The sequence below is a fragment of the Scyliorhinus canicula genome, chromosome 9 (assembly GCF_902713615.1).
Source record: "Scyliorhinus canicula chromosome 9, sScyCan1.1, whole genome shotgun sequence".
Taxonomy (NCBI): domain Eukaryota; kingdom Metazoa; phylum Chordata; class Chondrichthyes; order Carcharhiniformes; family Scyliorhinidae; genus Scyliorhinus; species Scyliorhinus canicula.
In genome coordinates, this window is record NC_052154.1 from 67,015,614 (window position 1) to 67,030,138 (window position 14,525).

Sequence of the window (14,525 nt, forward strand, 5' to 3'; positions counted from 1 at the left end):
GTCAGTTTTTGTGCAGTGTGTGCAGGAGGGTTTTCTGACACAGTATGTAGACAGGCCAACAAGGGGCGAGGCCACATTGGATTTGGTACTGGGTAATGAACCCGGCCAGGTGTTAAGATTTAGATGTAGGTGAGCACTTTGGTGATAGTGATCACAATTCGGTTATGTTTACATTAGCGATAGACAGGGATAGGTATATACCGCAAGGCAAGAATTATAGCTGGAGGAAAGGCAATTATGATGCTTTTCGGCAAGAATTAGGATGTATAGGATGGGGAAGGAAACTGCAGGGGATGGGTACAATCGAAATGTGGAGCTTTTTCAAGGAACAGCTACTGCGTGTCCTTGATAAGTATGTACCTGTCAGGCAGGGAGGAAGTTGTCGAGCAAGGGAACCGTGGTTTACTAAGGAAGTTGAAGCACTTGTCAAGAGGAAGAAGAAGGCTTATGTTAGGATGAGACATGAAGGCTCAGTTAGGGCACTTGAGAGTTACAAGTTAGCCAGGAAGGACCTAAAGGGAGAGTTAAGAAGAGCGAGGAGAGGACACGAAAAGTCGTTGGCGGATAGGATCAAGGAAAACCCTAAGGCTTTCTATAGGTATATCAGGAACAAAAGAATGACTCGAGTAAGATTAGGGCCAATCAAGGATAGTAGTGGAAAGTTGTGTGTGGAATCAGAGGAGATAGGGGAAGCGTTAAATGGATATTTTTTCGTCAGTGTTTACACTGGAGAAAGACAATGTTGTCGAGGAGAATACTCAGGTACAGTCGACCAGGCTAGATGGGATTGAGGTTGACAAGGAGGAGGTGTTAGCAATTTTGGAAAGTGTAAAAATAGATAAGTCCCCTGGGCCAGATGGGATTTATCCTAGGAATCTCCGGGAAGCCAGGAAGGAGATTGCAGAGCCTTTGTCCTTGATCTTTATGTCGTCTTTGTCGACAGGAATAGTGCCGGAAGACTGGAGGATAGCAAATGTTGTCCCCTTGTTCATGAAGGGGAGTAGAGACAACCCTGGTAATTATAGACCTGTGAGCCTTACTTCGGTTGTGGGTAAAATGTTGGAAAAGATTATAAGAGATAGGGTTTATAATCATCTTGAAAAGAACAAGTTGATTAGCGATACTCAACACGGTTTTGTGAAGGGTAGGTCATGTCTCACAAACCTTATTGAGTTTTTTGAGAAGGTGACCAAACAGGTGGATGAGGGTAAAGCGGTTGATGTGGTGTATATGGATTTCAGTAAGGCGTTTGATAAGGTTCCCCACGGTAGGCTATTGCAGAAAATACGGAAGTATTGGATTGAAGGTGATTTAGCGGTTTGGATCAGTAATTGGCTAGCTGAAAGAAGACAGAGGGTGGTGGTTGATGGCAAATGTTCATCCTGAAGTTCAGTTACTAGTGGTGTACCGCAAGGATCTGTTTTGGGGCCACTGCTGTTTGTCATTTTTATAAATGACCTGGAAGAGGGTGTAGAAGGATGGGTTAGTAAATTTGCAGATGACACGAAGGTTGGTGGAGTTGTGGATGGTGCTGAAGGATGTTTTAGGTTACAGAGGGACATAGATAAGCTGCAGAGCTGGGCTGAGAGGTGGCAAATGGAGTTTAATGCGGAAAAGTGTGAGGTGGTTCACTTTGGAAGGAGTAACAGGAATGCAGAGTACTGGGCTAATGGCAAGATTCTTGGTAGTGTAGATGAACAGAGAGATCTCGGTATCCATATACATAAATCCCTGAAAGTTGCCACCCAGGTTAATAGGGCTGTTAAGAAGGCATATGGTGTGCTAGCCTTTATCAGTAGGGGGATTGAGTTTCGGAGCCACGAGGTCATGCTGCAGCTGTACAAAACTCTGGTGCTGCCGCACCTGGAGTACTGCGTGCAGTTCTGGTCACCACATTATAGGAAGGATGTGGAAGCTTTGGAAAGGGTTCAAAGGAGATTTACTAGGATGTTGCCTGGTATGGAGGGAAGTTCTTACGAGGAAAGGCTCAGGGACTTGAGGTTGTTTTCGTTAGAGAGGAGAAGGCTGAGAGGTGACTTAATAGAGACATATAAGATAGTCAGAGGGTTAGATAGGGTGGACAGTGAGAGTCTTTTTCCTCGGATGGTGATGACCAACACGAGGGAACATAGCTTTAAATTGAGGGGTGGTATATATAGGACAGATGTCAGAGGCAGTTTCTTTACTCAGAGAGTAGTAGGGGTGTGGAACGCCCTGCCTGCAATAGTAGTAGACTCGCCAAATTTAAGGGCATTTAAGTGGTCACTGGATAGATATATGGATGAAAATGGAATAGTGTAGGTCAGATAGGCTTCAGATGGTTTCACGGGTCAGCGCAACATTGAGGGCCGAAGCGCCCGTAGTGCGCTGTAATATTCTATGTTCTACCTGTCCTGTCCCTATTATTTTTTACAGTGTCATTTTCTGATACAGCCCTTGATTTCTCTGCCTATTACTTTTCTTATTCTCCTTGCTGTCTTTTTCTCTTGTTCTTGATTCCCCCTGCTCTGAATCCTTGCATAGTTTCCATCCACCTGCCATATTAGTTTAAACCTTTGCCAACCGCTCTAGCAATTACCCCCCGCCCAGGGACATCAGTCCCTGTCCTGCCCAGTTATAACCCGTCCAGTTTGTACTGGTCCCATCTGCCCTAGAACCAGTCCCAATGCCCCAGGAATCTGAAACCCTGCCCTTCACACCATCTCTTCAGCCATGTATTCATCCGATACATCCTACTATTTCCACTCTGAGTAGCACATGGTAGTAATCCTGAGATCACTACTTTTGAGGTCCAGCTTCTCCACTTTCTTCCTATCTCCCACTATTCTGCTTTTAGGATCTCCTCCCTTTTTTTACCTATGTCGTTGGACCGATGTGTACCACGATCACTGGCCGTTCACCCTCCCCCCTCCAGAATGTCGCTCTGATACATCCTTGACCCTGGCACCAGGGAGGCAACATACCATACTGGAGTCTTATTTGCAGCCACAGAAACACGTATCCCCCCTCCCCGCAGCAGACATGAATTTGGCTGTTGCTGCTTTTTCCTGAGAGATCATTCCCTGAACAGTATCCAAAACAGTATATCTGTTTTGCAGGGGAATGGCCTGGCTAGCTCTCTTTCACAGTAACTTCATTGTAGTGTTAATGTAAGTCTACTTGTAACACTAATAAAGATTATTATTTTTGCTCTGCCTGGCGATCACCTATTCCCTTTCTGCCTGTGGATTCTGAGCCTTCAGTGTGACCACCTCTCTATACGTGCTATCCACGACACTCTTCGCCTCACGGATGTCACAGTGTCCCCAGCCGCTGCTCCAGCTCCGAAACGCGGGATTCCAGGAGCTGTAGCTGGAGACACTTTCTGCACACGTGCTGCCCATGGGCACCTGAAATGTCCCGGCCTCCCATATGCAGCGAGGAACAAACCAAGGCTTTGAGTTCTCCTGCCGTGACTTACCCGTTTAAACTAAAGCTTTGAAAGATGCTTGATATTAGATTAAATCCAATTCTCTTTGTGGTCCTACTTTGCTGGTCTTCGTTAATACCAATTATAGCATTTACAGATTATAAACCACAAAACTTATTTTAAAACTATAATTGATAATGGTTGTAAAGACTTAACGATCTTGTTCAGTACTTCCCAATCAGCTCTATCCCTTGTAGTAGTATAATCAAGAAATGGCAGCAAGGTTGGATTTGTCATTTTCTAAGGCATTAATGAGGATGCCCAGAGACATGAAAAATAGAATAAGCTGGATCTTTTTACTAGGTCAGAGAAACAGTTACAGTTTCAATTTAAAGCACTGCTATGGAAAGTGGCATTATCAGAACAAATGGAAAAGAGACAGCGAAATAGGAAGAATGGAATAGAGTGCGTATAAGAAAATGGGGTAGGAGGGAGGTAGGCAACTGAGAATCAGTGGGTTTACAGTGGATTTTGCTCGATAACCTATCCCAAAATATTGAGGCGAGGCAAGTCAAATAAGGGAAGGAAAAAGTCAGAGAAGGACCATGTGAAGACATGGGAAGATTGGTAATTGGAAGTAGAGTTGAAAAATGTTTCTATCTGATCTAAGAGCCGGAAATGACACAGTTAAAGTCATTAACATCATTAACACAGTGAAGTAACAGACCTGAGTAGAAGTGGAACAATAAATGTTGCACTTAACCCAAAAAAGCTAGGCATTAATAGGGAGAAAAATAGAGTTGAAATAGAAATGAATCAATTCTAAGGGGCATATATGGGCTGAAATGATGGTTCTGTCAAGGCAGTCCTATTTGTGGACTTTGGGAAGAGGCTTGAAGCAAGCTTTGTGGGGTTGGGAAGAATATGAGGCTGCAGAGAGATCTGCTGAGGAGATAATGTCAGTCTTGGAAGTGTTGTCTTGATGCTTCATTAATCAGCGGGGAAGAGGAAGTGTCAGAATGTTGACATTCTGTCTCTATAAAGTAGAGGTCAAAGTAGGTCAAACAACAATAGCATCATCCTGGTCAGCATTGCTATGACTGGACCTGAGGAAACAGCAATGGAAGTTCAGAGGCAGGTGGGCTAGAGAGTGAGGAAGCAGAGAAATTAAGGCAGCTTATCTCATACTGGCAGTCCTCGATGAAAAGATCACAATGAGTTAAGAAAGCAGAGGGAGGGGCGCAGATTCTGATATCATGTCAAATCAAACTTCATTGAGGTGGGATGTAAGAGGTTGAACCTAGAGCCTCTGCTGAGAACTGATTATTCGGGGTCAGAGAGCAGAAGGACAAAATGATAGAGGAAGTATTCCTTTTGACTTGCTTTTATTTCACTTTTCGAGCATCCAAAGTATCTTACTTTTGTTCAGCGATATTAAGCAGTTTGCTAACAAGAGCTGGCCAACAAATATTCACATTGTAATCAGGAAATCTCCATTCATTTTAAAAAATAAATTTAGAGTACCCAATAATTTATTTCCAATTAAGGGGCAATTTAGCATGGCCAATCCACCTACCCTGCACATCTTTGGATGTGGGGGTGAGACCTACGCAGACACGGGGAGAATGTGCAAACACATGGATAGTGACCCGGAGCTGGGATCAAACCCAGGTCCTTGGCGCGGTGAGGTAGTAGTGCTAAACACCGGCACCGTGCCGCCCTGGGAATTTCAAGTCATATGAGCACATGACGAGGGTGAGTGGGTAATTGGTTTGTTGTAATTTCCAGAAGATGAAAATGTATAATTTCTCAATTTCCTCGGTTATTGGCATAGCAGAAAAGGGAAAAAGAACCAGTTTCAAGTGGCCAAAAGGACTGCAAGAAGTAGTTCTTGGCCTAGGGTAGCATGGTGGTTAGCATAAATGCTTCACAGCTCCAGGGTCCCAGGTTCGATTCCCGGCTGGGTCACTGTCTGTGTGGAGTCTGCACGTCCTCCCCCTGTGTGCGTGGGTTTCCTCCGGGTGCTCCGGTTTCCTCCCACAGTCCAAAGATGTGCGGGTTAGGTGGATTGGCCATGCTAAATTGCCTGTAGTGTCCTAATAAAAAGTAAGGTTAAGGGGGGGGTTGTTGGGTTACGGGTATAGGGTGGATACGTGGGTTTGAGTAGGGTGATCATGGCTCGGCACAACATTGAGGGCCGAAGGGCCTGTTCTGTGCTGTACTGTTCTATGTTCTAGAGCTGAAAGCTAACATTTGGGTAATGGAGCTTGGAAAATGAAGCTCTCATAACCATTACCGTTTAAGATGCTGACTGATCAGAGTTTTAAAATTTACTTTATTACAGTCAAATTCACATGTTAAGAGGGATGTATCTGATATCTGTTAGGGAAAAACTAGTAGAAATACAGTGTTGGGGGTTATAAGGCATCAATTATTTTGTGAATGGCTACTTTGTTTTTCTTATACTTTTGTTTTTGATCTTGTAGGGTTTGGAGGGTTTACATTCATTGGAAAAATTAAACTTGTATTATAATAATGTGCCATCTTCAAAGGAGATTTCCAGCTTGTGTCATTTAATCAACTTGAAAGAACTTGACTTGCGACTGAATCCAGTTACTAGGAATGAGGAGAACTACAGACTGTATGTAATACACCTACTACCAAATTTGAAGAAGTTGGGTAAGCATTAGTTATTCAACATCACATTGCTTAATAAGTAGAACAAAAGAGACATAAACTTTTGAAATACTGCCATCCCTAATAACATTGTAGTTACACTATGGTTTTGGGCAAACCTGTGAGGATTGATGTGCAGCAGACAGATCTGAGTCTAATTGACCTAGTTGAATTTTTTGAGGATGTTTCTAATCTGTTACAAAGGGAGTGTCTAATGATGTTATTGATGTAGACTTGGAAAATACATTCAGTAAGGTTCCACAAAGAAGACCTAGCAAAAAATGAGAGTGCGGTAAAATGAGAGAAATTTGCGGTAGCCTATTGACATAGGTAGGGAATTGGTTAGGAGGTAGGAGATGGAATTGGTATAATGGTAAGTGCTCCAACTTAGTGGAATGTGATTAGTTGTGTCCTTCAGGGGCCTATGTTTGGGCATCGGTGTATCAGTATATCTATCAGTGCTTTAAATAAAGTACTAAAGAACCACATATCCAAATTTACTAATGACACTACATTAGATCGCACAATGAGAGCAGAAAATACAAAGAGACAATGATGGATTAAGTGAATGTGAAAAGTTGTGGCAGATGGAATCCAATGTGGGTAACTATGAGGTCATCCATTTTTGGAAATATGAGAAGTTAGCAACTGGAGGAGCAGAGAGATTTAGGAGACTGGTACAAAAAAAAGTTAATATCAAATCAGCGTTGGTAGCTTTGTAACTTCACTGGTATCAAATGCCTCCCTCCTGTGCGTTTTTGCTGGAAAAGACAAATGGAATGTTGGCCTTTAACTTGAGCGGGCTGCGTGAGATGCTACAGCTCTATAAAACTCTGGTTGGCCATAGTTACCTAACAAGCTGGATCAGTAAACTTTAGAAAACTATAGACTTGGGAATGATTGATTGAGGCTTATAAAGCAACGAAGAAACTAGACTTGTGTTTATGGAGACCAATTCGCTCAACTACATATATTACGGAAGACCAGGCTTACAAGCCATTTAAGGGCAGAACTAAGTTGGATCGTGGCCAGTTTTTCACCCAAAAAATAGTGAGCAGGTTGCCAGCTTATTAATTGCATGAATGTTCTTTCATTGCATTAATTCAAACAAGAGCTGGAGCTTTTTCTGGCTAGAGTGGAGATCACCTTATACAAATGTAGGCACCTTCTAGTGTAAAGTGGGGCCAGTGTGATCTCCAAAGTGAGGAATTTTCCATTTATCTTCCACTCCCACTGCCCCCTCCTCCTGTTAATCGCTCGAGTTATTTTTATCTGACTCTTGCCTCTCGCAGCAGATCTCATAGAAAGCTAGGGAATGTGTGTGTTGCGATGCATAAGTCATCATGTGTTTGGGACATTATGGTGAATTATATACCACGTAATTCACACTGTATTGCCTTACATGTATTGTGTCCTTGTGGGCTCTGTATACGAGCCGTTGTGCGGCTCTGCCCATAGGGGGAGATGAGGAGTTTGTACTGGGCTCCACCCTTGGCTTCGCCCATGGCTCCTCCCACTAACCGGAAGTATAAAGTACTGCAGTCATAAGCCTGCTCTCATTTCCTCTCGTCGTAGGCAGGCTCAGTTGTAAGACTATTAAAACCACTGTTTACTTCCAATCACGTGTCTTGTGAATTGATGGTCTCATCAATTTAATAGTCTTAGAAAACTTGAAGAAAACTACTATGGAATCAGCCCTCAAACCTGACCAACTAGAACTCGACCCGCAGGCTGCAGAGGCGAAAGAAATCTTTCTACACTGGCTCAGATGTTTCAAGGCCTACCTGGCTGAATCAAGCACGTCAGAAACTACGGAGGAGCAGAAACTCAGCCTACTGCACGCAAGGGTGTGCCATCGTATCTCTACGCAACTTAACTGTACTACCTCGTATACGGAGGCTCTGGCCATGCTCGACCGAATGTACGTGCGGCCCATCAACGAGGTCTACGCGCACCACATTTTTACGACCCGTCGCCAGCGCCCCGCGGAGTCGCTGGAAGACTTTCTGCGCGATTTAAAAGCCCTAGCTCGGGACTGCAATTATCAGGCTGTAACAGCCACCCAACATATGGACCTTGCTGTCCGTGATGTATATGTGGCAGGGCTCAGGTCCAACTATGTGCGCCAATGGTTGCTTGAGAAAGGGGCCCAGAAATTGGAGGACACTGTAGAGTTAGCTACAACCATGGAGGTCTCGTTCCGCAGCCTCACCTCGTTCCCCGCGGACCAAGCGACCCCATCATGGGCCCCGACCAGCGACTGCCCCAGAACTGCGCCGCGCAGCCACCCACCCACTATGCAGCACCAGCGTGCCATTTTTGTGGGCAGCCCCAACACCCACGGCAGCACTGCCCGGCCCGCAACGCAACCTGCAGCAGCTGCGGCCACAAAGGACACTATGCCCAGGTATGCCTAGCGAAGAAAACTCCTACACCAAACTCTCCCGCAGCCCAGAGCACTCGCTTCCCAAACTCAAGACCCCGTAATGCTGCAGCCTGTATGCCGACACCGCCCCCACCCAACATATGCGACTCATGGGTGCCGCCATCTTGGACGCCATCTTCCTCGCCGCCCGCCACGTGCGATCCACGGGGGCGGCCATCTTGGGCGCCATCCTCTCCAACCTCTGAAACTCATATCAAAGTCTACGACCTCAGCGGACAGTCATCACGGGGCCACTCCAGCACAGCTGATCGAGCCGCCTACTACCCGCAACTCACGCGGTCACGTTGGACCAGTTGCATCTGAAACACCTCCGGAACTCTATGATGACCGTTAAAATCAACGGGTACAGGACACCGTGCCTCTTAGACTCCGGGAGCACCGAGAGCTTTGTACACCCAGAACTGGTAAGACGCTGTTCGCTCCCTATCTTCCCTGCACGGCAAACTATTTTCCTCGCCTCGGGCTCACAGTCTGTTCACATCCAAGGGCGCACTGTCGCGACCCTAACGATCCAGGGCGCCAGCTACTCAACTTCCAGCTGTACGTACTCCCCGAATTCTGCGCCCCACTCTTACTGGGACTCGACTTCCAGTGTAACCTCAAAAGCCTCACACTCAGCTTTGGTGGACCCCTACCTCCACTCACTATCTGTAGTCTAGCGACGCTAAAAATCAACCCCCCTCCACTCTTTGCTAACCTCACTCCGGACTGCAAACCCGTAGCCACTCGCAGCAGGCGGTATAGCCTGCAGGACAGGGTGTTTATCAGAACCGAGGTCCAGAGGCTCCTATGTGAGCGGGTCATAGAGGCCAGTAACAGCCCCTGGAGAGCTCAGGTGGTGGTCGTCGAGACCGGGGAAAAGTTCCGAATGGTAGTGGACTATAGCCAAACCATTAACCGGTTCACGCTCCTCGATGCGTACCCCCTCCCCAGGATTGCAGACATGGTGAATCAGATCGCCCAGTACCGCATCTTCTCCACGGTGGATCTGAAGTCTGCATACCACCAGCTCCCAATCCGCCCGGAGGACCGCCACTACACAGCATTCGATGGCCGCCTCGTCCATTTCCTCCGGGTTCCCTTTGGCGTCACGAATGGGGTCTCGGTGTTCCAACGAGCAATGGACCGAATGGTGGACCAGTACGGGCTGCGGGCCACGTTTCCGTACTTGGATAACGTCACCATCTGCGGCCATGATCAGCAGGACCACGACGCCAACCTCCATCGATTTCTCCAAACTGCCCAGAAACTTAACCTCACGTATAACACGGAGAAATGCGTTTTCCGCACGACCAGGCTAGCCATCCTCGGCTATGTCGTGGAAAACGGAGTCCTGGGCCCCGACCCGGATCGTATGCGCCTCCTCTTACAATTCCCTCTCCCTCATTGTCCCAGGACCCTCAAGAGGTGCCTGGGATTCTTCTCGTATTATGCCCAGTGGGTCCAAAAGCCCGCCCACTATTTAAGGCCACACTCTTTCCTCTGTCAGCTGAGGCTCGCCAGGCCTTCAACTGCATCAAGGAGGACATTGCCAAAGCGGCCATGCGGGCGGTGGATGAATCCGTCCCCTTCCAGGTGGAGAGCGACGCCTCGGCGGTCGCTCTCGCAGCCACTCTAAATCAGGCAGGGAGACCAATCGCCTTTTTCTCCCAAACCCTCTCCGCTTCAGAACTTCGACACTCCTCGGTCGAAAAAGAAGCACAAGCCATCATGGAAGCTATACGACACTGGAGGCACTACCTCGCAGGTAGGAGGTTCACCCTCATCACCGACCAAAGATCGGTTGCCTTTATGTTTGATAACTCACAAAGGGGCAAAATTAAAAATGATAAAATCCTGCGGTGGAGGATCGAACTCTCCACCTACAATTATGATATTATGTATCGACCGGGGAAGCTCAACGAGCCCCCAGATGCCCTGTCCCGCGGCACGTGCGCCAGCGCGCAAGACGACCACCTGAAAGCTATCCACAATGACCTCTGCCACCCGGTGGTCACCCGGCCCGGCCACTACGTCAAAGCCCAAAATCTGCCTTTCTCCATCGAGGAGGTAAAAGCCATCACCAGGGATTGCCCGATCTGCGCGGAGTGTAAACCGCACTTCTATAGACCAGACAAGGCCCACCAAGTAAAGGCCTCCCGGCCCTTTGAACGCCTGAGCATCGATTTCAAAGGGCCACCCCCCTCAACCAATCGAAATGTGTACTTTCTGAACGTCATCGATGAGTTCTCCCGCTTCCCGTTTGCCATCCCGTGCCCCGATATGACCTCCCCCACAGTCATCAGAGCCCTGCACACTATCTTCACCCTGTTCGGTTTCCCCAGCTACGTACACAGCGACAGGGGTTCGTCCTTTATGAGCGACGAGCTGCGTCAGTACCGGCTCGACAAGGGCATCGCCTCGAGCAGGACTACCAGCTACAACCCCAGGGGGAACGGGCAGGTGGAGAGGGAGAATGTGACGGTCTGGAAGACTGTCCTACTGACCCTCCGGTCCAGGAATCTCCCGATCTCCCACTGGCAGGAGGTCCTCCCCGACACGCTCCATGCTGTTAGGTCCCTCGTATGCACCGCCACCAACCACACCCCCCACGAGCGACTATTTGTTTTTTCTAGGGGCACTACCACGGGGGTTTCGTTCCCAGCTTGGTTGAAGACGCCGGGCCCGGTTCTCCTCCGGAAGCACGTCCAGGCACACAAAACTGATCTACTTGTAGAAAGAGTGCTCCTCCTCCACTCGAACCCCCAATACGCTTTCATCGAATACCCTGATGGCCGTCAGGACACTGTTTCCCTCTGGGACCTGGCGCCTGCAGGATCAAACTCCACCACCACTGCCGCCGAGGTACCCCTTATACTACACCCCACCCAACCCTCCACGCCCTGTGCCCTCCCACCTATAGGTTCACCGCCCATGATTCACGCCCCCGCGCCTATAGGTTGCCTGCGCTCCCCGTCGCACCAGTTGGGTACGAAGCTCAGACCGAATCACCCCCGGAGTCCACCATCGCACCCTCGCCGACCGCCCCCACCCAGCCACCCAAAGAGGCTGCAACCCCGGTGCTCCGCCGATCCCAAAGGACGACTCGGCCACCGAACTGGCTCAATTTGTAGACCCATCACCCCCGCCGGACTTGATTTTTTTTACAGGGGGTGAATGTGGTGAATTATATACCTCGTAATTCACACTGTATTGCCTTACATATATTGTGTCCTTGTGGGCTCTGTATACGAGCCGTTGCTCAGCTCTGCCCATAGGGGGAGATGAGGAGTTTGTACTGGGCTCCACCCTTGGCTCCGCCCATGGCTCCTCCCACTAACCGGAAGTATAAAGCACTGCAGTCGTAAGCCTGCCCTCAGTTCCTCTCGTCGCAGGCAGGCTCAGTTGTAAGACTATTAAAACCACTGTTTACTTCCAATCACGTGTCTTGTGAATTGATGGTCTCATCAGACATTCTGGGTTGACAATGAGTATTTTCGTGTACATCATTTTATATGTGTCCCAGATGACTTACTATATTTAATTGGAGGTTGGCACTTTGGACAAGTTGGGAGTTGATCTGGAGCCTCTTGATTTGGAAAACAATTCTGGCTGGATGTTATTACATGTTCTATCTTAGGACAGATTTTAGAGGGAGAAAATTTGAAGTATTTTTGGTATGAAATTTGCAGTGGATCATGACTGACTTTTGTTTTGAGATGGAGTGCAAAGTGTATAATTGAGTTTATGCATAAATGTGCATACTCATTAAACGTGTAGTGTATATGTGCATATATATGAGTTTGGATTCTCTGTGAAGCAATTCAGTGGATCAAAAAAGTTACAGTTTAGAAAAGTTTTTTGTACATCAAAGTCTTTGGAACACATTCCATAATCTTTTGATTTACTTGAGTCAAATGCTTTGGTCAGGTTTATGAATGCAATAAAGAGTTCCTGGTAATGTCCTGGACATTTTTTCTCAGATTTATCTGGCAACAGAGACCCTGGGCGGCATTCTCCCCTACGCGGCGGGACGGGGGGTCCCGGCGTAGGGGAGTGGCGCCAACCACTCTGGCGTCGGGCCTCACCATAGGTGCGGAATTCTCCGCACTTTTGGGGGCTAGGCCCGCTCCGGAGCGGTTGGCACCACGACGACTGGCGCCAAAACCGGCACCAGCGGCCTTTCAGGTCCACCGCCCGGCGCCGGGACTGGCCAAAAGGCCTTTGCCGGTTCGCGAAATGCGCCGGAGGTGACGTCAGCGTCAACTGCCGCTGACGTCACCACCGGCGCATGCGCGCTGGGGGATTCTCTTCCGCTTCCGCCATGGCGGCAGCGGAGGAGAAAGAGTGCCCCCACAGCACTGGCCTGCCCGCGGATCGGGGGGCCACGATTGTGGGCCTGGCCACCGTGGGGGCACCCCCCGGGGTCCGATCGCCCCGCGCCCCCCCCCCCCCCCGGGGGCCTGCTCTTGCTGCCGATCCCGCCGCGGGAGAGGCCTCCCAGCGGTGGAACTTCGGGCCATCGCGGGCCGGAGAATCGCCACAGGGGCCTCGCCGATCGGTGCGGACGTCACGCCGATCGGCGGGGCGTGATTCCCGCCTCTGCCAATTCCCGGGTGGCGGAGAATCTCTGCCACGGCGGGGGCGGGATTTTCGGCGGCCCCAGGCGATTCTCCGACCCTGCTGGGGGTCGGAGAATTTTGTCCTATGTCAGAGATCCCTCTGGAAGGTCTAAAGCCACACTGTGTCTCTGGGAGGATTTCCTCAGCCACAGGATGCAGGTAATTTGGGAGAATGTGTGTCAGGATTTTCTAGGCTATCAACAAGTGGGAAACACAGTGACAATTTCCACAGTATAAATTATCTCCCTTGAAGATGGTTGCAATTGTCATTCCTGAAGTTGGGGTGGGGGGGCAGGCAAGGGGATTACTTTTTCTTCTCAAATCTGTGGGATGAGTGAATACATGATGTGTGCCCACCAGCTTTGAAGATCTCAGCTGGAATACCATTGGAGCCACAGGCTTTCCATCTGTTTAATTGCTTGTTGAAACTCTCATTGATGGTGGTTCACCCATGAATTCTACCATAGGGAGCTGGGGGATAGCCTGGAGAATAGCTACTGTGAATTCATAGTTCAGGAGTTGTTGAAAATGTCATTTCTGGTGTTGATAGATGGCACTGTAAGGAAACGCCATCCTGTGAGCGAAGGGGATTTTGTCCATTTGACCGTGAGTCCTATGGTTTCAAAATTTGTGTGTGAAGGTTTTCAAGATTGGTCATGAGCTGCACTTGAAATTCCCCTCTTTGGTCGAGCTACTTTAAAGCTGAGACATTGATCCTTTACCGTTGCCGATATCTTTATGCTAGGTAGATGTTCACTGATTGAACAAGTTTATGATCTGTTCAGCAGGATGGATGAAGTGATACAAACATCACTTAGATCTTTGACTCTTTGTCTCAAACACTGACATCATCCAGGAGGTGAGAGTGCTTTGCTCTAGAATGCTTCCTGTGGTTTGTATTTGTCCTTCTGGTGGAAGAGTGTGTTTGTCATAATGAGACCATGTTGAGCACACTTTGTCTTCAGGAGGGTGCCCTTCATTGAGTAAAAGATGCAAAGGAACAGCCAAGTTTCTGGCATTCAGTCTGTTGGGCAGCCTGAGGCAAAAGCCATTGCTGAATTAACGTAAACGTGTGAGCCTGCAAAGCCTTCAATGAGGAGAGGAGGTGGCGCTGGACAACGGCGGTTGAGGGAAGCAACGGGATGAATCTTGACCTCCAGGCCAGGCCTGGGTGAGTGGGCAAAAAGAACAGAGGCCAGACAGCCAGCCAGGAGTCTCATGAGGTTGTGGAGGCCTAACCACCTGAGGGAGAGGTGAGCACAGCAGCATTCAGCAGGTGCGAAGAAGTCCACACAAGCGGCTGTGTCATGTCTCGGGAAATCGGGGAGCAGCGGCTAGCGGGAATGGGCAACTTGACCAGGGTTAAAGGCCAGCCAGACAGGGCTGAGAATGA

General features: G+C 48.6%; 1 protein-coding gene across 6 annotated transcripts in view; it reads left to right on the forward strand.

The window, feature by feature from the left end:
* Positions 1-14,525, forward strand: part of LOC119971381 (centrosomal protein of 72 kDa-like) — a 179,775-nt gene that overhangs the window by 51,697 nt on the left and 113,553 nt on the right. For 5 of the 6 annotated variants that reach the window (XM_038806830.1, XM_038806831.1, XM_038806833.1 and 2 more), the window contains exon 3: positions 5,896-6,088. In XM_038806830.1, the coding sequence (XP_038662758.1) occupies positions 5,896-6,088 (193 nt within the window). The remainder of the gene's footprint in view (positions 1-5,895; positions 6,089-14,525) is intronic. The other variant, XM_038806832.1, reaches the window with a different exon arrangement.